The sequence below is a fragment of the Vombatus ursinus genome, unplaced genomic scaffold (genome assembly GCF_900497805.2).
Source record: "Vombatus ursinus unplaced genomic scaffold, bare-nosed wombat genome assembly UNPS02014807.1, whole genome shotgun sequence".
NCBI lineage: Eukaryota > Metazoa > Chordata > Mammalia > Diprotodontia > Vombatidae > Vombatus > Vombatus ursinus.
Window position 1 is genome coordinate 60,752,488 of NW_020954585.1, and position 25,834 is coordinate 60,778,321.

Genomic DNA, 25,834 nt, shown 5'->3' on the forward strand with positions numbered 1-25,834 from the left:
GATATAAACAGGTATGGGGATATTTACAGGAACTAATGCAACGTGATATAAACAGAACCAAGGAAATAAATGTCAATGTCAATGTGAAAGAATTATTGAAACTGAATGCTATGAAATTATAACCACACCTTATTCCCCAAAACGATGAGAATGAAGCTATCACCTTTTTTGCAGAGGTGGGGGGGATGATGGGTGTGGGGTATGAAGCCCTAGTAGAGGTGGGGGATGATGGGTATGGGGTGGGAAGCCTCATCTCGTGTTATACTTGGTTGTCAAATTGGTTAGTTTTGCCAGAACTATATTTTCTCTTCAATCTTGGTGTTGGATAAGAGCGAGGAAGTGCACCTCCCTCTTTTCTTTGGAAAACTGGGAGACTAGGGGAGCAGAACATTGGGAATGCTATCAGACATGTTTCCTCTATCAGTTTTACTTAACCTTTTTGTTTAAATATTATAAGAGAAGGCTCATTGGGTGGAAGGATAGGATGGTTTATCTGGAAATGGCTGTGATAAGAAAAAGCATCAATGGAAATATGAGGGTTTGTTGTTGCTGCTGTTGTTTAAAGAAGGCTAGCTAAGTTTTGAGAGGTGCATCACCAGTATGACCATATGATGATGAACTTTTTGGCCGTATCAACTCAGATGGATTACAGATTTGCTGAGGCAGAGGGAGCACCCACATAGAAAAAAATCATAGCTCAGTCAAATATCTACATATAGGTCTTATCATCTACAAAAAGGAGTGTAAGCTCCTTGAGGACACAGACCTTGCCTTTTTATTTTTAGCTTCACAGTTGGCACTTAAGAAATGAATGAACTAGAGAATACAAGACCAAATAAAATCAAGTGCACAATTGTACGTTACACATACTTCTATAGGGAGTAAAGTGCTCCAAAGGAAAGAAGATATAATGGTAAAATGTTACCCCCTCTGCTCTTCTCTTTCTGGGTTTATGTTTGGATATTTTTACCTTTCTCCTGCATAGTCAACCCAATGCACCACCTCTGTGACCACTTTTCCACCCATCCTAGCCAGGCAAGCCTAAGCTAAAGTCTTTTCCCCTTATTCAAAAGAAACAGGCCCTTCCCAGCTTCATGAACACTGTCTCAAAAGGGATATTAAAGAGACAGAGGAAGACTGGAGAGCACATACCTACCTGCCCAGATGGGCAGATGTGGGTTTGCCCTGGGAGCAGTACACCAACAACCAGGTACCCCTCTCAAATGTCAGTACCAACTGAAAGAAAAAGAGTCATGAAGAATAATTAAGAAAAAAAACTAAACAAACCACAAAACACAGAACGCAGAACATCCTATCCACTGCAACTCACAGAAATTCACACCCAAGCCATTGCCCTTCTAGTCTGGGGCTCCAGTCACTTGATTTAGGCTTAGACTAGTCAGGCAATGAAACCAAGCCAACTCTAAGTTACCATGAATGGAGAATTTACAGCACGATACCAAAGATGGAGCAAGCTATGGTTTAGTGATGCTGAGATCTCAAGAAAGGAAGTAGATCTTCTTCCTGCTATTCTCATAAAAGCCAGGGATCCAGAGTTGAGGTCAGATTATCTTGCCCCGGTCTCCTCTGATTCTCACTTACAAACCTAAATGCTTTGCTAGGGAGGGTGAAGAATGAGGAATTTCTACTATTACTCAACACTTGAAAACCAGGCAAATATTTTTAAGTAATCATCAAAACTGAAACGGGCCCAGGGAACTAATTACTAGTCAGTAATCCCAAACTCGGAGATTGGACAAAACATAGCTCTTGAAGGTTAAGAGCAGATGTGTACATGTACTTTGGAGTGAGGGGCCAGAAATAATGAAATCTAAGTTAATATAGTGTTCACTGTGCACCAATGAACCAGCCTGAACCTGCTGAACAGATGGGGAGCATCAATTACACAACTTCTAGGGTTCAAAAGGAAATAATGACGGCAAATGGAAAGACACAAGAGCTGAGTTCTGCCACAAATGAGCTGTATGACTTTGAACAGGTCCCTTCTTCTGTGTCTCTGTTTCCTTTTCAATAAAATGAGGGAATCAGATTAGAGAGATTCCAAGGCCACTTCCTGACGTAAGAGTCCATGATTCCAAGCTGATCCTTTAATAAAAGGACGGTAAGATGGCAGAATTGATATCAGGGCAAACAAGGACAGGGATTGCCTGAGTTCAGCTCGAAGGAGCCCACCCCAGACAGGATCCGGGGTGCTGCCCCAAGGGATTTCTCCTCCACTTCTCTACCCTACCATCTGGTGGGTACTACACTACCTCTGAAGCTGACTTGTCTCCTACTCTGACTCACTTCGTTTGCATGGGCATTTCTTTCCCAGGTCAGCTGGTCAAGTGTGCCCCAGCCCGCTCCAAGCTGTCACCATCCGTGGAGAAAACACTGGGAACCTACTGGAGGAAGCGCTTCTCTCAAAGACAGGTGTCTCTAGGCGAGGCTGGCACAGCCGGGTCACCTGGAGTTGCCCTCGGGGCACCCCGCCCTCTGCCATTACCTGCCTGGCACGGGCACTGCTGGCTCAATGGGCGAACTCGGCCTCGCCAGCTCCGAACCCCACCCGCAGGGCGGGGGCGCGGGCCACTGGACCACTCCAAGGGCCACCCTGCCCCCCGAGCCCCCGCCCCACCCGCAGCCTCCGAGCTTCAGAAGCAGGAACGCCCCGGGGTCTGGGGTCAGAGAGGACCCCCAACCGCAGGGCGGCAGGGGAGCCAACCGGCCGCGTCCCCAGCCCTGCAGTCACCCCGGCTGATCGAGACGGCCCGACGTCCCGCAAGGGCCCGGGCCCTGGCTCCGGCTCCCCCAATCACCCCAGGCCCTCCCGGCCCCCCTCAGGCCCGCCCTCCAGGGCGCAGCCGCAGGAGGCCCCTCCGGGCCGGGCCGGGCCGGGCCTAGCCCCCGAGCACGGCCGCGGGGCCTCCTCCAGCACCGGCGCCGCTCCCCGAGGATGTCCCCCGGCGCCCACCAGAGAAGAGTGCTCACTCACCTGGTCCGAGGACGGCGGGGAGGGGGCGGCCGCGAGGAAGCGGGGGGTGGGGAGGAGCAGCAGCAGCAGCAGCAGGAGGAGCAGGAGGAGAAGGAGGAGGAGGAGGAGGAGGAGGAGTAGGAGGAAGAGGCGGCGGCGATCCCCGCGGGCGGCAGGGGCTGCAAGGGCAGGGGCGGCGGCGGCGGGGGGCCCGGCTCCCTCAGGCAGCAGCCATGTTGCTGGTAAAACTCCAGCAGACACGTGGGGGGAGTTTGGCCCTCCCCTGGCTCTTCCTCTTACCCACAATGCCCCGCCCTGGAGCGGAGCAGAGCTGTTCCCCACTCCCCGACCCGTACTTTCGCGCCGGACCAGCAGATGGCGCCGTGGCACCTCCCTCTTTCCCCGCCTTCTCTCTATTCCTCTCCTTTCTTCTCCACCAATACCGCTGTGCCTAGAGAGTAACCGCCCTTCCCCGCCTTCCTACCACGGATAACTTCTTCTCCTAGGCCGCAGGGTGGCGCTGAAGCGCAATGGACTGGGGAGAACCAAAAAGCTAATTTCTGGCAGCGGTGGGATTCGAACCCACGCCCCCGAAGAGACTGGAGCCTTAATCCAGCGCCTTAGACCGCTCGGCCACGCTACCTCGATGGAGAAAGTGGTTTCCCGAGATCTAGTCAATCTATTGCAGTGAGACTTCGCGCTCTCTTTTTTCTTTCTTTTTATTTTTTTTGGAGACGATTTAAGATTCAAGTCAAAAGTAGGAGCCAGGGCTTCCCCGAAGAATTCACCCGCCTCCAGATAAATTTCTGGATGTCATCACTCAGTCTTGTCTCCTGCATTTCAAGAAGTAAACGTCTAAACCACATCTCCCCTCCTAGCTTCCCCACCCTCTCCCCAGGAATGTTAGTTTCTGGAGGGCATAGACTGTTTCTTTTTGCATCCCCAGTGACAAGACCAAAGCCTTGCATATACTGGATATTGCGTTGAACACTGACACTATCGCGATGAATTGAGCTATCTAGTAAAGATGACTTTTTTTTTATTGCTCCTTTTTTTAAATTTAAAAAATATCTTCCTTTTTTAAAAAAAAAATCATCATATTTTTATGAACGTCTTTTGTTTTTGTTTTTATCTAATCTTATTTCTCTTTCCTTCCCTTCCACTTTACCCAGGCAAACAAAAATTAAGACATAAAGGCGGTAAATGCAATTCAGCAAAAACCAAGCAATTCAATCAGCCAGCACGTCTGTGGGTAGTTGCAATATTCCACAGCCGTAGTCGTCCACCTCTGGGATTCAGGAAGGGGTGCAGGAGGTATATATTTTCTTAGCTCTTCTTTGGGGCTGCTTTCAGTGACATTTTACAGTGTTTTCCATTTACATTACTATAGTCACGTATATTGTTTTCTAGCTTCCTACTTCTTTACTCTATCCCAAATCATACACATCTTCCTAGGATTCCCAAAAGGACAATAGCAAAGTATTAACACCATATGAAAGGTTGCTTCAAATCACCAATTAGAAAAATTTAAATTAGAATAACTCTGAAGTTTCACTTCTGGTGAAGATGACAAAAGACAGAAATAGTTGATGTTAAAGAGGCTAGGAAAAGACAGGAACACTAAACATACTGTCAAACGAGCTGTGAATTGATCCCACCATGCTAGAAAGCAATTTGGAGCTATGCTGAAAAAGTGACCAGGATGTCTATAGCCTTTGATCTAGAAATACCAAGGCTCTGACACTGCAAGGTGGCTGAGGGAAAGCTTTCATATATCAAAATATCGATAGCAGCACTTTTTGCAGTAGAAAAGAACTGGAAACAGAGACTATGATTTGGAAATTTGTTTTACAAATTGTAGCACATGAATGTAATGGAATGTTATTGCCATAGGAAAGGAGAAATATGAAGGCCTTTAACTATAAAAATAATTAAGTTAAAAGTTAAGGACTTGCTCTATGAGCTTCTAATTTGATTTGGGAAGGGAGATGGAATAAGGGTAAGGTGGAAACCATGCTATTTGGCTCTGGTTCCTTGATTAGGTGAAAATACGTTTTGATGGAATCAAACAATCAGAACACAGGGCATGAACAGGACCTCCTTGAATCAATCAAAGCCATTGTGTTAGAGACTTCCTTAAGCAATTTGCATGAAAGGAAGACGTAAACGCAAGCATTTTTTGAGCACTTACTAAGTGTGAGACGCTGTGTAAGCCTATGCGAAAAAGTGCAAAATTTAGCTTTCATGGAGCTCTCATTCTAATGATGGAAAAAACATGCAAACAACTATGTACATTCTATCTATCTATATATATGCAGGTGATTTGAAGGTAATCTCAGAAGGGAAGCACTAGCATTGAGGGATATGAGGAAAAGGCTTCTTGACTTTTAGCTGAAATTTGAAGAAAGCCAGGCAAGCCAGGAGACAGAGGAGGAGGAGGAGCAGCATTCCAGGTATGAGAGACAGCCAGTGAAAAGTCTTAGCATCAGGGAGATAGCTTGTTTGAGGAACAGCTGTCTCAAGAAGAGACAGAGATTCGGAGCAAATAGGGCAAAGGAAGAAATAATCTATGTCAGAAAAAGAAATGGGGAGGAGAGTTATTGGTTCAACAGGCATCTCAGAGAGGGGTGCCCCGGCTAAGGAAAATCCACAGAACAGGACAGCTATGGGCCAACTTTCTTCTCAAAGCCTGCTGATCCACAGTCACTGTAATATCATATGATGTTTCCTTACCCAAATTTTTCCAGTAAACTGAATTTTGCCTCACCTGCAAGAAGTCAGGGGTTAATTTAGATTTAAATGTAAGGTCAGGCAGAGAGTATAACCTCTGCCCAAGTGTTAAGGATTTTCCTAACTGGGACTCGAGAGCAATTATGACTGAACTGAAAACTTTTCATCTAAATAAATTCCCTAGTACTAAATGGGAGATAACAAAGGCAGGACAAAGAAGATACCAAGTGGATGTTCGAGGCCATTATATTTCCCCCATGTGTAAAATGAGCTAATTATTATGAGGAAGTATTATAATGGTACCATATCCTGGTTGGTACCTTGATAAATGCTTGAGTATTCCAAAGTATTATGAAAGGATGTTTCATATATATATATACATATATATACACACAGAGGTGTGTATGTATATATATGTGTATATTATATATATATATATACATATACATATACATATATATTTCCAATTCCAATTCAATCCAACAAGTTTGTATTGAGTTCCTATTATGTTCCAGTCACTGTACTAGGTGCTGGGTATACAAGCACAAAAAGGAAACAATTCCTGCCTTCAAGAAATATATAAGCCTGCAAATTATTTTTTATTTTTTTATTTTAAGCATACTTTTAAAAATTTATTTTTAGTTTTCAACATTCACTTCCACAAGATTCTGAGTTCTAAATTTTCTCCCCCTCCTCCTCCCCCCTCCCCCTTCCCCCTCCTCCCCCTTCCCTCTTCTCCCCCTTCCTCCTCCTCAAGACAGCATGCATGCAATCTGATATAGGCTCTACATATACATTCTTATTAAACATATTTTCACATTAGTCATATTGTAAAGAAGAATTAGAACCAATGAGAGCAACCACAGGAAAGAAGAAACAAAAAAAAAAGAGAACAAATAATATACTTCGATCTGCATTCAGACTCCATAATTCTTTTTCTGGATGTGAATAGAATTTTCCATCATGAGTCTTTCGGAATTTTCTTAGATACTTGCATTGCTGATAAGAGCTAAGTCTATCAAAGTGGTATTGCTGGGTCAAAGGGTATGCACAGTTTTATAGCCCTTTGAAGCCTGCAAACTCTTGATAAATAAAAATTACATGTACACATATGATCCCCATATTTCACCTAGATTTTAGCCAGGCTGAAACTAGTCACCCTACCTGAAAGGAGCTGAGATCCACAAGGTAGAGCTTCCCAGAGGCCTGATTAAGCTCTAGTTGGCCTACATCATTAACCCAATTTCACAGACCTGTTTGAAACGATCACGCTGAAATTTCTCAAGCCAACAATGAGGCAGAGGCCAGAGGATGTAGGAGGGTGACGTCACTCCATAGGATGAGTTTGGGGTAAAGCTTGAGTAGGATCTAGGCAGAGTTCCCTGTGCTCAGTAGGCCAGTCAGAGCAAGAATCCTGGTCTTTGCTAAACTTGCTTTATTGAAGAAAAGTATCTAGGGGAGGCTCTGGTGATAAAGGTAGGGAGAACAGAGAAGATAGGGGTCATTGCAGGGGTGTGCTGGAGCTAGTTAGAATTTAAATTTTCAATATGACAATTTATGCCTCAGAAATCAGCAAATGCTACATTTTAGGTCTTGATCTATTGTTTTACTGATTATCCAAACTTAAGAAAATGATGGAGAAAATATTAATACTGAAAATTAAACTTAAAAATATGTCCTATGTGTATTTTTTCAGAGAGCAGATTGTTAAACATTTAACAGGGGGGTGTAATTGCACATATTCTTTTGATTTTGAGCTGTGGGAATAATACCAGAGATTATTCCTGTCCCAGTCTTCTCTGGGTATATTCACACTATATTCTAGCTTCTTAGGCTGCTTCTGAGCTCTTTAGGAGTTTCTGAGGGCAAGGACTTGACTTACCTGTTTTGGAATTGGCATGAAATATAATAGTTGCACAAATCACCATAATTAGGCATCACTGTCACCATGCAGGCAAGAATGCCCACAGCAGAGACATGACCTGCTTCATCCCAACCTTGTGATAGTCCAATCCCAGATGTAGTAAGGGAAAACCCAGTTTGGGCAATTTTGCTATTTAGGTCAAGCAAGACAAGGAAGGAAAGAAATGGGCATTTATTAAGTACCTACTACAAGGTCAGGCACTGTGCTAAATGATTTGCAAATGTTAGCTCATTTGATGCTCACAACAACCTTAGGAGATAAGTTTATCTCCATTTTAAAGTTGAAGGAATAGATATATAGGTAAATGATTTTTTTTAAAAAAAAGAAATATAAAAAATAAAGTTGAGGAAATAGAGGAAAACAAAGGTCAAATGACTTGCTCGGAGTCACACAGCTAGTAAGCATCTGAGGCTGAATTTGAACTCTTCTGGCCCAGCTCAGTCTATTGTGCTGCCTAGCTCTTACCAACATGTCTCAATTTATATGAGGGAAATATTGCTTAAAAAAACCCAACCACCACGTAAATCAAATGGAATTCTTTGGCATCATTTCTGACTAAATCTAACGCTTTAGTTTTCAATTTCCCTGCTTTTTCCTCTACTCTCCTCCTATCCTATAGCGTCCTTCAAATGATTATTACAGAAACAAGCAGTGAACTTGAGACCAGGTTGAGAAGAGCTTTAAATGACAAAGAAATGATTTTATTTTGTATTTGATCCTGGAGGAAACAAGGAGCCACTGGAGATTGAGTCGGGGGTGGGGGACAAAGGCAGACCTGTGTATTTGGAAGATAATTTTGTCAACAGAGTAGAAGATAGATTGGAATAGGTAAAAAATTGAAAATACACAGGTGTAAAAGCTTAGTTTTGTGTAAGATCATAGAGTTGGAAGGGACCTTTTCCCTTTTTTTTCCAAATTTTATTTAGTATTTATTTCTCCCCAGTTATATGTAAAAACAACTTTTAACATTCATTTTTAAAATTCTGAGTTCTACATCCTCTCCCTTCCTCCTTCCCCACCCCCAGATTGAGAAGGTAAGTAATTCAATATAGGTTATACGTGTGTAGTCATGCAAAACAGATCGATAATAGTCGTCTTGTGAAAGAAAATATAAACAAAAAAACTCAAGAAAAATCAAGTTAAAAAAAGTATGCTTCAATTTGTTTTTAGATACCATCAGTTCTTTCTCTGGGGATGGATGGCATTTTTCATCCTAAGTCCTTTAGAATTGTATTGCTGAGAATAGCTAAGTCGTTCACAGCGGATTATCTTACAATATTGCTGTTACTTTGTACACAATACATTTCACTTTGCATCAGTCCATTCAAGTCTTTCCAGGTTTTTCTGAGAGCCCAATAGTATGGAAGGGATTTTTGTTGTTGTTGTTCACTCACACCCTATTTCTGTGACCCTGTAGATTTTTGTCCATGGAATGTTCTTGACAAAGATACTGGAGTGGTTTGGCATTTCCTTCTCCGGTGTGCCCCCATTTTACAGATGAGGAACTAAGGCAAATAGGAGTTAAATGACTTGTCCCAGGGCCACACAGCTAGTAAGTGTCTGAGGTTTGATTTGAACTCAGGTCTTCCTAATTCCAAGTCCAGGGCTTTATCCACTGTGCCACCTAGTTACCCCAGAAGTGACCTTTGAGGTTATCTAAGTCAACCTCCTTATTTTATACATAAGGAAACTGTGGCTCAAAGAGATGAACAGTCTCTGAGGGTAAGTGAAGTCAGGAACTCTAACAACCACTCTAACAAAGTGCCACTGTTACTGTGACTCACCTCTGAAATCCCTGAATCTGTGATACTGACACATTTAAGACCCAACCAAAGGGAAAAAAAAAACAATAAATAAACAAAAAACCAATAGAAGAGAAAATTTCTCCTAAGTGGGCTTATCTTTGATAGAAAAGGGCCCAGAATATAGAATATTATGTTTTCTGCCTGTCTCACAGGAATCCTGTTATCTTCAATGGCTAAGTTTTCCCCTTAGTTACCCTTTCCTAGAGATCCCTTCTAGTCCAGTGAAGTCTTTGAAGTTCTGGAAGTGAATCAGTGCTTTGACCATTGGATTAAAGCAGAGGTTCCTTTTTTTAATTAGTTAAATTTTTTTCCCTCAGTTACTGGTAAAAACAATTTTTAACAAGATTTTTCAAAATGTTGAGTTCCAAGTTCTCTCTCTCCCTCCTTCCCTCTTCCCTCCTATTCTTTCCCCTTCCCTTCCCCCCTCCTTGAGAAAGCAAGCAATTTGATATAGATTATACATATAGAGTCATTAAAAAATTTCCAAATTAGCCATGTTGCCAAAAAAAACGACAAAAATCTCAAGAAAAATAAAGAAAGTTTAAAAAGTATGCTTTGATCTTCATTCAAATTCCATCAGTTCTTTCTCTGGAGGTAGATAGCATTTTTCATCATAAGTTCTTTGTCTTGGATCACTGTATTATTGCATGTACCTAAGTCATTCACAGTTGATAATTGTACTGTATTGCTGTTACTATGTACAATGTTCTCCTAGTTCTGCTCACTTCACTTTGCATTAGTTCATGTATATTTTCCCAGGTTTTTCTGAAACCATCCTGCTCATCATTTCTTATAGCACAGTAGTATTCCATTATAAACATATACCACAACTTGTTCAACCATTCCCCAATTGATAGGCATCTCATCAATTTCCTATTCTTTGCCAACACAAAAAAATAGAGCAGGGGTTCTTAATTTTTTTTGTGTGTGTGTCATGGACCCCTTTGCAGTCTGATGGAACCTGTGGATCCATTCTCAGAATAATGTTTTTAAATGTATAAAACACATTGGATTACAAAAGAAACCAAATTTTTTTTCAGTAAAATTTTCAAAGTATTGTTAAAATACTCACAGATCCCAGGATAAGGACTCCTGAGCTATCAGTCAGATTTTCCATGCTGGATTAGTGAATGATAACACTTGTAAGGTTGAGAGATTTCTAAACATATTTATCTTCACTGTGAGAACTACCTGTCTATACTAACAAATTCATTTCAACAAATATTTAAATACCCACTATGTGAAGGGCCCCAGGAGTAGAAAGAAATAGTACTTGCCCAATAGATATTTGTTGACTTGAATTGTCCTTATTAGAACTTGAAGTCTAATAGGAGTTGGGGTGTGGTGAAGCTCAAAGATGTAAAGCATTTTGCAAATTTTAAAGCAATATGTAAGTACTAGTTATTGTTATTTTCATTATTAGCATACAGTCATCAGGCCTACAGTCTGGTGACGACTTTATCCCTTGAACCTTCTAAGGCACTCCTGTGGAACTCAAGAAATGTTTATAGAGCAATACTAGGGTGTGTCAGTAAATGTTTAACAACTGGGCTGGGGAGCGGGTGTGGGGGAAATGTATGTTCACATATACTTTTAGGTTTAATATGCATTATTAATACTTTCTTAAGCCTAGACAATCAACAAAACAATAGATCAAGCCCAGATTTGTGCAGATTTCCAATTTCTGAGTTGCAAATACTACTCACACTGAAATTTTAACAATCAGCTCAGGAAAGCTGGCAAGAGCTAATTCCAACACATGCACACACATCTAATTCAATAAGCATCTATTGAATACCTGCTAGGTACCAGGCATTGTGCTATATTCTGGGCTTGCAAAGATAAAAATAAAAGTTTCTTCCCTCAAGGAGTTTACAAGGACATAACAAGTAAATATAAGTAAGACACATACAAAATAAATTCAAAATAGTTTTTCTTGGAGGGTGAGGTACTAGAAACTAATGGGATCAGCGATGGCCTTTGTAGGAAGTGCCACCTGAACCGTGATTTGATTCTATGAGGATGCTATGAAGCACAGATAAGGAGGAAGAGCATCCTATGCATATGAGACAGCTTGTGCCAAAGGCAAGGAGGAAGAGATATAGGATGTCTTTAACAGGGATCAAGAAGTGGGCCAGTCTGGCTGAAACAGACTTATGTCCCACAAGGTAATGTGAGATTAGTCTGGAAAAATAGTTCAGAGTCAGATATGAAGGGGTTTAAAAGCCAAACTACGGCAGGTAGGTGGTGAAGTGGATAGAGTGCAAGACCGAGAGTTCTGAGTTCAAATGTGACCTCAAACACTTACTAGCTGTGTGGCCTTGGGTAAGTCACTTAAATCCAGTTGCTTCAGTTTCTCATTTAGAGAAGGAAATGGCAAACCACTCCAGTATCTCTGCCAAGATCCCCGAAAGAGGTCACAAAGCATTAGACAGGACTGAAATCATTGAACAACAAAAATGCCAAATTAAAGAGTTTTTATTTTATCCTAAATGCAATAGGAATCCACTGAAGCTTCACTAGCAGAAGACTAGTGAAACCTGTGCTTTAGGACTATTGATCTGGCAGCTATGTGGAGGATGGATTGGAAAGAGGAAGACCCTGGAAGCTGGGAGACTAATGAGGAAGTTAATATCCAGGCAAAAGGTTATGAAGGCCTGAACCGCGGTAGAGGACCTGAGAGTAGAGAGGAGGATGGCTAGAAATATGATAAAAGTTGGAATGTGATAAGGCCAAAAGGGAAATTCAGAGTACTGTAAAACAATTTGAGGAAAGATCACTTCCAGCTAGGGGGAGCAGAGAAGTCTGTACTAGAGGAGGTCATGCCCTGAGTTGTACCTTGAGACTTCCTTTAAAGGTTTCAGTAGGTTCAGTAGGTACTTCATATTTCTTGAATTATTTTAGTTGAACAAGTAGAGAGGGAAGTGAAGAGCATACATTAATAGGACCACAGATTAAAAGCTGAGAGGGACTTTAGAGTCCATTGAGCCCAACTCCATTTTACAGATGAGGAAACTGAGGCACAAAGCTAAATGATTTGCCTAGGACCACACAGTGTCTGAGAAAATGCACTGAAGTTGGAGAATGCAGGACAGATGTGGGGGATACAACCAGTAGTCCAGTTTGGTTGTTCGTGTAAGGCAGTGGTTCTCAAACTTTTTTGGTCTCAGGACCACTCCACACTTTTTTTTCCCCAAAATATGTTTTCATTGATTTTGGGTTGTTTTTTTGTTTTGTTTTTGTCTCATCATTGTTTTCCCTAGTATTCCTCTCCTTCCCTGAGAACCATTCTATATAACAAATAGCATTTTTTAAAGACTAAGAGGAAAAAAATCAACATAACTGCTTGATTGATATATGTGCCATTTGCAACACTTGCAGACCTCCCACCTCTGCTATGTTGGTTATAGCTATAGATATTTACCATATTAGGAATTATAACATCTTAGTATTATTATGAAAATAGTTATGAGCCCTTGAAAGGATCTCAGGGATCTCCAGACTACACTTTGAGAACCATTACTGTGGAGGAATAAGATCAAATGAGGCTGTAAAATAGGTTGGAGGTCAAATCACTGAGGGACTTAAGTGGTTTGTATTATCTCCTATGGGTGCTAAAGAGTCACTGAGGGTTTTGAAAACTGACATGCCAGACAAATCTCTTATGCTAAGAGGAGGAACAAATGTTCTGGATCAAATTTCAGATGCAAAAGGAAGCCTTCCAAATTGGATAAAATGGGTAACTTCCATTAAAAAAAATCACTGCTTTTTATTTACTTGGTTCATTAAATTCTGACCCTATAGAGGACCAGAAAAGAATCATGATAAAATGGAGCAACTTGCTGGCTTCAGGAAACACAAGGAAAGTGGTGAAAGAAGTGACTTTATTCAGAGGGATGAATCAGAACCTGGGAGGGACAAACCAACGACCAAATACCGTACTTCCCAGACATCTTCCCAGACATAAAGGATCCAGGTGGTCTTAGAATGCTTGCCTGACAGGAGTAAGAAATAGAAGGAATGAGCTGACCTTATCGGATGCCCATTTTTGCCACACTACTCCCAACACAAGCTGAGCATACCTGTGTAATGTAAGAAAACTGTGCCAGGATGAAATTAAGATGGCAAACAAGTATTAAGAAGGGCCAATCCTTACCTTTATTTGTTGGAGTTCACTTAGGTAGTTAATTTCATGGTACTGTATCTTTCTCTCCCTCCCTCCCACCAGCCCCAACTCCTGAAGGAGAAATAGACTTCAACAGCCAGAATCACTGTACTTTTATTTTGTTATTCGTGATGCATTTGAAAAGCTCCTTCGTTTACTTATTTATCTATCTATTTATTTACTTAGTATTCAGCCAAGTCAGGCCATTGAATGCTTTTGTTATTCAGTTGTCTCTGACTCTTCATGACCCCATTTGGGATTTGCCTGGCAGATACTGGAGTGGTTTGCCATTTCCTTCTTCAGATCATTTTACTCATGAGGAAACAGAGACAAACAGGCTTAAGTGATTTGCCCAGAAGTCACATAACTAGTAAATGTCTGAGGACAAATTTGAATCCAGGAAGATGAGTCTTCCTAACTCCAGGTCTGGCACTTTATCTAACTTGCCACCTAGCTGCCCCCATTGAATGGTAATCAGACTCAATTTACTTCATGGGCTCAAATCACCTCCTAGTTTTCTCCAGAATTGACCCCAGCAGAAACAAATTACACGTCCCTTTCCCCATGAACTAGCATTAGAACCACTCTGGACCTCAATTTCCTCATTTGTAAAATAAGGAGGTTGATATTGGGCGACCTGTAAAATTCCCCTTCAATTCTCTAGGTCCAGGGTCTTTGTGAGAGGTGGTATTTTCTAGTTTGTTTTTCCTATAATAGCCAGGCTGCAAGCAATCATCTGGTTAGAAATGCAAGCCACTTGACCTTAAAAGATTGGAATTTTTAAAGTGGAGTGAATTCTTCTACCTCTTTAGAAAGGCAGCTTTTGAACACAGAAAGACTTTGAAAGAACATGCAAAAAAGGGCTTTGAATGAAACTTGTGCTTAAACTCCCCAAGTCTCTAAAACCTCAAGGAAATGTAAGGCTACTTATTTTTAACCCCTGATCCTGAGTAAGGTACCACTGTGACTGGGAGAGCAAGAGAGGAAACCTAAGACTTGATCTGAAGAGGAAGGTGAAGTGTGGGTTCTCAGTTTTCTTCCTTCACCTGGAATATATTGGGCACCTATTTCGTACAAAGCTGGATGATACATACGAAAGATATGAAGATTCAGTCCTTAACCCTAAATAATAATACTAGATTCATATAGTGCTTTAATCTCATTGGATACTCACAACAACCAGGTTTTACCTATACTACATGTATTTTTAACCTCAATTTACTGATATGGAAATGGAGGTTTAGAGAAAGTAGTAATAACTAACATTTATATAGGGCAAGTGCTTTATAATTATCTCATTTGATCCTCACAATCTGGGAGGTAGGTGCTATTATGATTCCTATTTTAGAGATGAGAAAGCTGAGGCAAACAGGGGAAAGTGACTTAGCCAGGATCACACAATTTGAGGCCACACTTGAACTTGGGTATTCCCAACTCCAGGCATCACGCTATCTATAGCACTACCTAGCTACCTCATAAGTAAAGTGATTTGTTCATGGTCGCAACTACTTAGTGGTAAAGAATTTAAACCTGACATGGATTCTAACACTTTTCCCCTACACCAGATTGCCTCTAAATTAATTTTATAATCTACCTTCAGAAAGAGAAGGGAAAGAACAGTCACATCACGCTAGTGGCCAGATAACACATCTGTTACCCATCCATTAAGTAAAAGTTCAATAATCTGGTGGTAGGCTTAATTAGCAAAAATTCTGAATTACAAACTTTTTTTTTTAAGAAATGAATTTTTATTACTTTCAAGGACATACAGCAACTCAAACCAGACCAACAAAAGTGTTTTCCAGTAGTATTCCTCAGAGAACATTCTTCAATGAATAGATAAAAATGCTTTGTAATTAGCATATCACTTATTTCCATGGAGATGGATACTACTAAAGTGCTTCAGAATAAATGATAAGTTTGTTCTTATCCATATTTTTAAAACATTTGCCCTGAAATTTTATTTGTACTATTAATTTGCAGTCTCTGAAGACTGGATAAGCAAAGATAAATTTCAGTGTGACCATGTGTGAACAAACTGAATTAGCTGAGTATGAAAAAACAAGTCTTTCCCTTAGTTGAAATACAGCTCTCAATGGACTATAAATGGAACTAGGGAGCTGAAAATTACATTTTTATCAGTGGAGATGTATTTTATTTATTTATTTATTCTTTTTGGTTAGGCGCTCATGGTTAAGTGACTTGCCCAGGGTCATGCAGATAATAAGTGTCAAGTGTCTGAGGCTGCATTTGAACTCAGGTCCTCCTGACTCCAAGGCCTGAGATCTATCCACTGCACCACCTAGCTGCCCCATCAGTGGAGATTTAGACAAAAAGTAATAATGAAGAAAATCTGGTGGATGTTGAGGGCCAGGAACGGTATACTATACAAAGTCTTCCATGGTGTGGTGTGTTTGTTTTTACATTAAGATGCTGAATAAATTTCCACTAGCATAAAAAAAAAAAAAACTCAAACATGCAACAATATCACTTTCTCAAATGTTTGCTTTATAACTATCCTGCTCCCCACTGAGACTTGGAGGTAGAAATATGTTGCATACAATGTTATCAAACCTTATTTAAAAGCTTGCTGAAGGAAATATAATTCAAAATAGTATATATATATATATATATTTTTTTTTTTGCTGTGTAATAGTAATAGTCAAAACATTAAAAAATAAAGGCATCTGAGCTGAATGAATAGAGAGAAATCCCCAGAAAGCTCCCCAAGGTAGAAAGAGCTTAGGTGAACTACATTCCCTCCTAACTTGGGCACCCATGGTATAAATCCATAGGAAGAGACTTTCTAACTTTATTCCAAACATTTCCAAACTTAATAGTTTCCCCAATCAGTTTGCATTCCATGAAAAGCAAACCTGAAGATTCCTCCTACCCCCAAGAAATGAAAGAGTCTTCAGAGTCATGAAACCTAAGGTTTCCTCCAGTTAGCCAAGTTTGTTTTGGTGACCAAAATACTAACATTGTTCACCGAAGACAGAAAGGAGTGAATACAGCTCAACATATATAGCTTCTCCCCTTGGAAAGGAAGTAGCTCATTCAATTCTAACAGTTAAAAAATATATTTTAAAAAAAGGTTATGTTCATTGCTAATACAACCTCAAAAAGTAGTCTAAGTTCACGACATTACTTCCTTTTATCCCTTCCCTCCCTCACCCCAACAAATATACTGCCTTCACAGGCATGTATATATGTTTCTTTGCTTGTAGCAAAGGGAAATCCAAAAGTCCAAATGTGAAATACAAAAGTTAGTTTCATAACACATTAAAAATGCATTTTTAGGGACAAATGAAGAAAGTCTTTTTCTCCTTTCTAGCTTTAAAAAAAAAAATTCCCCCTCCCCCAATATGTACAAGGATGATGGTGAAAGCTTCATTGGGCTATTCCTCCATCAATGCCCATGCTTCTTCAGCCTTCTCATAGTACTTATTGGCTAGCCGGCCCTTCATGGCTTCCATGGCGGCCTCTGCAGCTGCAGTATAGAGGTCACCTTAAAGAAAAAGCAACACAAGAAAGGAATGAAATTTATCCCCTGAACGGTTACAAAGACAACTCTGGGCAAAGAAAACCAGGTTCAATTTGCCAAGGGCCAAACTTGCTGTGGAAAAGATTTAGGTCAGACTTACCAGAAAAAGATTTCTCTTGGGGCAGCTAAGTGGCATAGTAGATAAAGCACCAGCCTGGGAAATCAGGAGGACCCAAGTTCAAATGTATCCTCAGACATTTGACACTTAGTAGCTGTGTGACCTTCGTCAAGTCACATAACTTATATTGGCCTCATTTCCTCATCAGTACAATGGGGATGACACTAGTACCTAACTCACAGGGCTTTTGTGAGGTTCAAATAATATTTGTAAAGTGCTTAGCACAGCACTTCAATAAATAGTAAATTTGCAAAGTGCTTAGCATAGCACTTTAATAAATAGCTTTTAATAAATGCTTCCCTTTTTCTTGAAAAGCTCCATTAAGTCACACAACTATTCCCTCCTGATTTCTATTCTATGTAAGAATGGCTCAAGCACATTGTAGAGGTAAAGTTCTAACTCTACAATTCTAGGACGTGCTTGATGACTTTGACATAGTAAATTGGGGGAAAAATCTTTGCAGCAAGTTTCTCTGATGAAGAATTCATTTCTAAGATATATAGGAAGCTGATTCAAATTCATAAGAAAAGAACCATTCACCAATTGATAAGCAGTCTAAGGATATAAACAGGCAGTTTTAGAGTAAGAAATACAAGCTATAAATAGTCACATGAAAAAATGCTCTAAATTACTAATAATTAGAGAAAAGCAAATTAAAACAACTCTGAGGTACCATCTCACACTCATCAGATTGGCAAGGTTGACAAAAAAGGAAAATGATAAATGCTGGAGGACTGTGGGAAAATAGGCACATTAATGGAGCTGTTAAATGATCTAGCTATTTTGGAAAGCAACTTGGAACTATGTCCAAATTGTTATTAATTAAACTGTGCGTACCCGTTGACCCAGTGATATCTTTACCAGGTCTATGCCACAAGGAAATCAAGAAAGAGGAAAAAGACCCAGAGAAACAAAAATATTTATAGCAGCTCTTTCCACGGTGGCAAAGAATTGGAAACTGGGAGGGTGCCCATCAGTTGGGGGATGGCTGAACAAGTTTATGGTATATGTATGTGATGAAATACTATTGTGCTATAAGAAATGATGAAGGGGACAATTTCAGAAAAGCCTCGGAAGATTTGTATGAATTGATGCAAAGTGAAGCGAACAATTTATATGATAACAATAATCCTGTAAGGACAAACAACTTTAAAGATTTAGGAACATAATGGAACCAATCAGAGTTTCAGGGTACCCATGATAAAACATCTTATTCAACTCAAGATAAGGATGATGGATTCAGAGTGCAGACTGAAGCATATATTTTGGACATGGCTATTGCAGGAATTTATTTTGTTTGACTATTGGGTTTTGTTTTTCCTGCTTTCTTGATGAGTAGGGGGAGGCCAAAGGGTCAGAATTTGGAACTGGAAATAAAATAAAATTGAATTAAAACAGAAAACAAATTTTAAAAAAAGCATAGTTACTCAAAACTACATATTAGCTATGTTAGAAAATGTATATCTCCTTTGTGATTCTATTGAATTTGTCAGAAAGGAGATGGTTGCTTTGTCATTAGTTGTCTGGACTTGTCCCACTGTCTTTTCATTCACCCCTGAATTTGTAGAATTGGTTTTCCTTTGGTAGAACTGCAGACAATGGGGACATGGCTCTGCTTTCTTCATTTGATGTTTATGTTTTTTCACATTTAAAACTCCTTTTACATGTCATTCCTAGTTCATGTTATTTGTAAAAATATTTTGCACATAGTAAGTACTGTGTGCGTATGCATGTATACACACTGTATATGCACACATATACATATGTGTATGTATAAATATAAATGGAATATATATTTCAACACTATTTATTAAAGAATTCTTTTTCTAGTTTTTATTTTCTATGGGTTTGTAGACTACAAATACTTAATATATAATTGCTTCTATTTCTGGTATCATTATTCTATTTTGTTAGTCTTATTTTTCTGTTTTTTGCCCAATCCCAGACAGTTTGGATGATAACCACTTTATTACTGTTTTAGAGACTGAGACAGCAAGTATGTTTTCTCTACTCAATATTCCTGCCAGTTTGCTTTCCCATAGAAATTTCTTTAAAAATCTCACCAATTGATGGATGTTATGTTAAATCTGTTAATTTATTTGGAGAGGATTGTCATTTGCTGATTAGACTCACCCATAAACACTTAATGTCCCTTAAATTATTTAGTTTTTCTTCCATTTCTGAAGATCCTGGTTTAGAGTTTCGTTTAGGAAGACTGTATTAAGAGCCAAGTATGTAAATTCTCAAATATTTAATTTTTTTAATGTGTGAATGGGGTTTCTTGTTTTTATAACATTTTCTTGGTCTTTATTGGCAGTATATGAGAATGCAAATAAGTATTTACTAAACGAAGGAATGAGACCACAGCTTCTTGGAACGAAAAGGTTGGGTAAGAAGATTAACAGAAATAATTTTTTTTCTACGTCTTTGACTTGTTTTTCATCTTTTACTTTTTCTAGACTGTGGGGGTTTTATAGCACAGTTTTAGAAACTATAAAGCTATAAACAATAAGAATTGTTCTATGAGCACATCCTTTGAACACTACATATGAATGAGTACAATTTTCTGCATATCAATAAAAGTGCTGTACCAGTGTTAGGCTGGAGATATTCAGTTGGAGTTTAGTAAGTAGATATTTATTTAGTACTCAAAAAAATTTGTGAATTTGTTTTTGTATTTATAAAATTTGTACACAGAAAAAGTTCCTTAAATTAAGAAAAAATTTACTATGTTTTTGTTTATTCCTCTAACTTTTCCTAATGACCAACCAAAAAAGGGTAAGACCCTTCCTTTTCCCTGGCAGTTCTTCCAATGATAAGTAGTTTTTACACAATTGTACCATAAGTTTCAATATACAAGTTTTTAAGTATACAAATAAAATAACATTTTTCAAAGTGAAAAAGATTGCCACATAGTTCAAAAACTGTGTTTATAACCTGCAACCTAAACTCATTTATTTTATCTGATCTTTCATGTTGAGGGCATTGGATTTTCTAACTATTCTATCAAGTTATCTACAAAAGAAAACTGATATTTTGACCTCTTCATTCCCATGTTAATGCTCCTGATTTCTTTTACTTGTCTTATTACTAGGATTTTTCATAGAGATAGAGAATGGATTTGTGATTTGTACTGATAATAATAATGGTAGCAGCTAATACTTACACAGCACTTATTATGTGCCAAATATTTTACAAATATTATCTTATTTGAGCCTCACCACAACCCTGGGAGGTAGGTGCTATTATTATCCCCATTTTACAGATAAGGAAACTGAGGCAACCAGAGGTTAAGTCCAGGGTCACACAGCTAGGAGGTATCTAAAGCTGGATTTGAACTGAGGTCTTTCTGACTCTAGTCCCAGAGCTTTATTCACTATGGCACCTAGTTCCTTCTCAGTATAGAAACACCTAGATAAGGAAATCCCTCTACAGGCTGGCACCTTCTCTTCATCATACAGTCTTAGAAAATTGCCTATGGCACTAAGAGGTTAAGTTTCTTGGCTATGATCACACAGACAGCATTTCTCATACTATGTCATTTATTAATGACGAAAGTGAAGACTCTTAATTTAGTGAACACCCTTGTTTTTGAGCCTGTTTTTGTGGGAATGCTTCTCTCATTCCACTGCATATTATTTTAACTCTTCGTTTTCTCTGATGGTGGTGTTCGAAGTTCTGGAGTAGTTGTAAGAAAAGCCTGCAAAAGTATGCAAGAGGTTCTGAAAATCCTATCTATCATTCCTCTTTTATGAAGCTTCTTAAGACTATTTCAACCAAAGGGCAGCTAGGTGGCGCAGTGGATAGAGCATTGGCCCTGGAGGCAGAAGGACCTGAGTTCAAATCTGACCTGAGACATATTTCCTAGCTGTGTGACTCTGGGCAAGTCACTTAACCCCAATTGCCTCACTTAAAAAAAAAAGAGAGAGAGAGAGAAGAGATTACTTCAGCCAAGATGGATTTTCCCCCCTTTATGGCTTCAACAATAACTTCTCTCTTGCTTTCTTTTTTTTTTTTTTTTGGTTGTCTTCTCAACAGAATTATAAACTCCCTGAAAGCAAGGACCTTATCTTATACTTAGTTTAAAGCTACCACAAAATTAAGATGGTATTCTTTATTCCTGTTTACTTCATAAATTGTACATACCATACGTATTGACCTTACAGCTATATTGGTCAAACGTATTGTTTTATAGGTTAGAAAACTGAGACCTGCAGAGGTTATGACGGAGGGAGTATGGCATTGAACTAAAAAATAAAAATCTCCCTGTGTCTCTGTCTCTCTCTCCTTAAAAGAGCCTGAGCCCAGACATGGGCCTCTGGCTACTTCTGTTTTGTATTCCATTCCAGAGCTTAGGTGACCAAATAGCAAACCTTAGCTAGATACATCTAGCCTTGGAGGAAACCTTATGAATTCAAGAGGTCTAAAGCTTCTGGATCCCTCAGTCAAAGCTGACTGCCAGCATGAATGTGATACACCTCCACCCTTGAAGATGACCACCAGCTAGAGGATGAGCTCAGGCTCTGGCCTGGTTATTCAGATGAGACAGACCTAGAGGGAATTGTTTGGACAGTACAAAACCAAGTAGAAATTTGAAATGCTAATTTAACAATTCACTGAACTGCTTCATGTTTTGATGTCCTGGGAGAGTGTAACTCTAGTCATAAACTACTGTTGTTTGTTTTTCTTTGATAATATGTGTTTGTGAGTCTCCTATGTTAAACATTTCTTTTGTGTGAAGAAGATAAATTGCTACTTAAAAAAAAATTAACATGGTGCTAGGCACCGAGTAAAGTTTCAAGAAAGATTGATGAATTGACCACCAATAAGGCCACAGCTTCCCCTCCACCCATTCCACCCAACAAGGGAAATAGCCATTCTACCTGATCTTTTTGGGTCCTTCTCTAGCTGGAAGCCACCTGTAAACAGCATTTCAGCCTCTCTTGCCAGGAGGGTGTGCCGGGGTTCATCCTGTATCCCGTCATATTCACCTCCTTCATCATAATCTGTTGTATTTAATGCAGTATCATACCAGTGTAGGGCCTCCTTCCAGTTCTGTGTTCTGGGGAATAGGGCAGAAACAAAAGAGGCATGTTTATCAAAGCAGCAGAAGGGGAAACTATATAACAGAGAAGATACAGGTGGATCCATGACGGGAACAGGCTGCAAGGGGATCACAATGTAGTATCCTAGATCAACTGTTCGCAAACTTTTTGGTTTCAGGACCTCTTTACGGTCTTAAAATTTTTGAGGACTCTTCCAAAGTACTTTTGTTTATATGGGTTATATCTATCAACATTTACTATATCAGAAATTAAAACATAAAAATTTTTAAATATTTATTACATTTATTTAAATATAATAAATCTATTACATATTATCATAAATGAAATTTTACGAAAAAACCTCCCATTTTCTAAAACAAATAAATTTAGTGAGAAGAGTAGCAATTTTTACATTTTTTCTTGTTGCAAATCTCTAATGTCTGGCTTAATAGAAGACAAATGGATTCTCATTTCTGTTGCATTCAATTGTTACGACTATGTTATTTTGGTTGAAGTATATGGAAAAAATCTGGACTCATAAAAATATGTGATTGGAAAAGGAAGGAGTATCTTAATAGGCAAATAACCTTAGTATTATTACAAAAATAGTTTTGACCTTGTGGACCTAGGGTCTTGGGGACCTCCAGGAGTCTTTATACCCCGCTTTAAAAACCTCTGGGCAAAAGCAATGGGCTGAACCTATGTAGATGAAATTCAAAATGGAGAACTGTAAAATATCGCACTTGGGTTGACAAAACCAACTTCAGAAGTACAACATAGGGAGCTGGAGAGAGACAGCTGTTCTAAAAAAGATCTGAAAAAAGTCTCAGTGGACTGTGAGCTTAATATGAGTCAGCAGCATGATCTAGTAGCCAAAAGATCTAATGCAAATTTGGGCTGTGTTAAGACAGGTGCAGCTTCCAGGATTAGGGATGTGTTAATCATCTTGTACTTTGTCTCTGTCCAATCTCTTCTGGAGTACTGTGTTCCATTCTGGGCACCAAGGTTTAAGAAAGACACTGATAAACTGGAGAGTGACCAGAAGTGGTCAACCAGGATAATGTCATGGCCTTGAGGATATGATCTGAGAATCAGCTGAAGGAATGAGGAATGTTTAATCTGGAGAAGGAAAAACTCAAGGGAGAACATGAAGCTGTCTTGACAAGTACTGGCAGGGATGGCATATGGAGAAGGGATTAGACTCATCTTGATTGGCCTCAGAGAGCAGCACCAGGAGCCATGGGTGAAATTTGAGCCAGTGTCAAGAAAAACTTTCTAACTATTTGAGCTGTTCAAAAATGGCATAGGATTCCTCAGGAGGTAGAGGCTTTGTCTTTCTTGAAGGGAGGTCTTCAAGCAGAGACTGGATGAGTACTTGTGAGGTATGTTATACAGAGGATTCCTTTCACCTCCAGATAACCTAGATAGCAGGAAATGATTTTGCATGTGATTTATCTTACCTGGCTTGCCACTACCAGTATCAAGGGGCAGTGATGGGCACCCATGGATCACTCCATTAAAGTTCATCTATACTATGTTTCTCATATAGGCTGGACAGTGTTACCAGTCAGTCAGTCAGTCAATAAACATTTATTAAAAGTCTATTATGTGCCAGGCAGTGTGCTAAGTGCTGGGGATATAAAAAGAGGCAAAAGACAGTCCCTACCTTCAAGGAGCTATACCCTTTTCCTCACTCTATACTTCTCAAACAAGCGAGGACAGGAGGGTTCCTCCAACTTGTGCAAAGAACAGCTGCTACTTTAAAGGCAGGTAAGACTCCCCTGGTTCCTCTGGTACTCCATTTGTCCTGACTTCTTGGGACACTTGCTGCTGGTTTTTAGAGACAGCAAGGGGCAGTCACACTCCTTCCTGCTAGAGACTTAGATAGGAAACCTGGTCACTTAACTCAAGTATTTTCCAGTCTGCACTCCTTTCTCCACTCTACTCAACAATCTAGCTTTCAACCTCATCACTCACCAAAACTGTGTCTCCAAAGTTACCAAGCCTCCTCTCCTCCTGGATGCTGTTTTTACTCTTGGGTTTTCATGACATCACTTTCTCTTGACTCCCCTCCAACTGGGTCTGACTGATCCTTCTCAGTCTCCTATGCTGGATCATCATCTATATCATGCCTCCTAATCATGGATAGCGGGGCAGCTAGGTGGTAAAGTGGATAAGAGTTCCAGGCCTGGAATCAGTAAGACTCAGCCTTCCGAGTTCAAATCCAGCCTCAGACACTTCCTAGCTGTGTGACCCTGGGGAAGTCACTTAACCCTATTTGCCTCAGTATCCTTATCTGTAAGATGAGCTGGAGAAGGAAATGACAAACCATTCTAGTATCTTTGCCAATGATGGGATGTTTGGGTGCCTGTGCTTGGACCCCATTTCTCTCTTGCCTCAGAAACACTATCTCTGGCAGTTTCTCCCCAGCCCAAGGACACTGTGCCTAGCAATTATTCACAAGTGGGCCCCAGCAAGACCCTTATCTCTTTCTCTGGTGCAGTTACAAAGAGCAGCTGAAGGAATTATTAGTTTGAACTGACTTTGCACTGGGTCATAAAGATATTCTTACCCACTGGACTATCTATACTACCGCCTTACCTCATTATCTACATCTTGGACTTCTCATTATCTGTATTCTAGACTTAAGACATATGTATACTCCCTATATCTATCTTGTTAAACAAGATATTGACTGGTGGCAGACTGGACAACTCTCAGTTATACCTGAACTCTAGTTAACTTAGTGCTGTAGCAGGCCTAAAACCACACCTCCATGTGGTCCCCATTGTGGGCTTTTCCCAGTGAACTCTGGATAAAACGCCTGTGCAGTAGGTAGTAGAAGTGCATGTTCCTTTAAGAACTGACCAATCCTTAACCATTCCCACCCTGAATCACCTAGTTAGCATATTTGACACATGTTTTATTATATTTTATCCTATATAAACTTTAACTGCACCCCGAGGTTGAAGGTTCCTTAAGAATCCTTGCCCACTGAAAAGCATAACAATACATCTTTGCCACCTTGACTTAAAGAATGCTTGAGTCTATCAATTCATTCCAGACGACCCCATCCTGTATTCCAGTCTTTGAGGGGTCTCAACCTCTCAAATCACAACACCAAGAAAACTCCAAATGGTGTCATGGAGAGTCGCACATGGCTGAAAAACTACTAAACACACAACTGTGGATAGATCCCAAGGCCCTGTCTTGAGCTCTCTTTTCTTTCTATAGTCTTGGTTAATCATCAGCGCCCATGGATGTAACTTTCATTATTAAGCAGATGGATCCCAGGTCCCATATATTTAATCAGTCGCCAAATCTTCCCTTTTCTGTCCCTACAACATGTCTCCCATCCTACATCTTCTCATTGCTCCCACAGACACCACTTTAGTAGAGATCTCTCACTAGCACTATTGCAATAATAGCATCTTAATTGGTCTCCTTGACTCAAGTCTCTCCACACCCCAATCCATCCTTATGCGGCACCACATTCAATACACAATAGGACTTATTCAATGCTGAAGCT

At 39.8% G+C, this 25,834-nt stretch overlaps 2 protein-coding genes and 1 non-coding gene across 5 annotated transcripts in view; all 3 read right to left on the bottom strand.

The window, feature by feature from the left end:
• The window catches only part of LOC114051924 (DNA-directed RNA polymerase III subunit RPC5), a 32,970-nt gene extending 29,817 nt beyond the window's left edge, over positions 1–3,153 (bottom strand). Inside the window, exons 1-2 of one of the 3 annotated variants that reach the window (XM_027874329.1) lie at positions 2,996–3,153; positions 1,157–1,236 (exon numbers count right to left, since the gene is read on the bottom strand). The gene's annotated coding sequence lies outside the window, so the exon portion shown is untranslated. Of the gene's footprint in view, positions 1–1,152; positions 1,237–2,307; positions 2,412–2,995 lie in introns of those variants that run through there. The other 2 variants (XM_027874330.1, XM_027874331.1) reach the window with 2 other exon arrangements.
• A 382-nt stretch (positions 3,154–3,535) lies between these two features.
• TRNAL-AAG lies at positions 3,536–3,617 on the bottom strand. Its single transcript has one exon. It is a non-coding gene; the product is annotated as a tRNA-Leu (tRNA).
• Positions 3,618–15,838: 12,221 nt separating this feature from the next.
• LOC114052309 (eukaryotic elongation factor 2 kinase-like) overlaps positions 15,839–25,834 on the bottom strand; it is a 59,753-nt gene continuing 49,757 nt past the window's right edge. Inside the window, exons 16-17 of the mRNA XM_027874858.1 lie at positions 22,144–22,322; positions 15,839–17,106 (exon numbers count right to left, since the gene is read on the bottom strand). Of these exons, the coding sequence (XP_027730659.1) occupies positions 16,997–17,106; positions 22,144–22,322 (289 nt within the window). The 3' untranslated portion in view covers positions 15,839–16,996. The remainder of the gene's footprint in view (positions 17,107–22,143; positions 22,323–25,834) is intronic.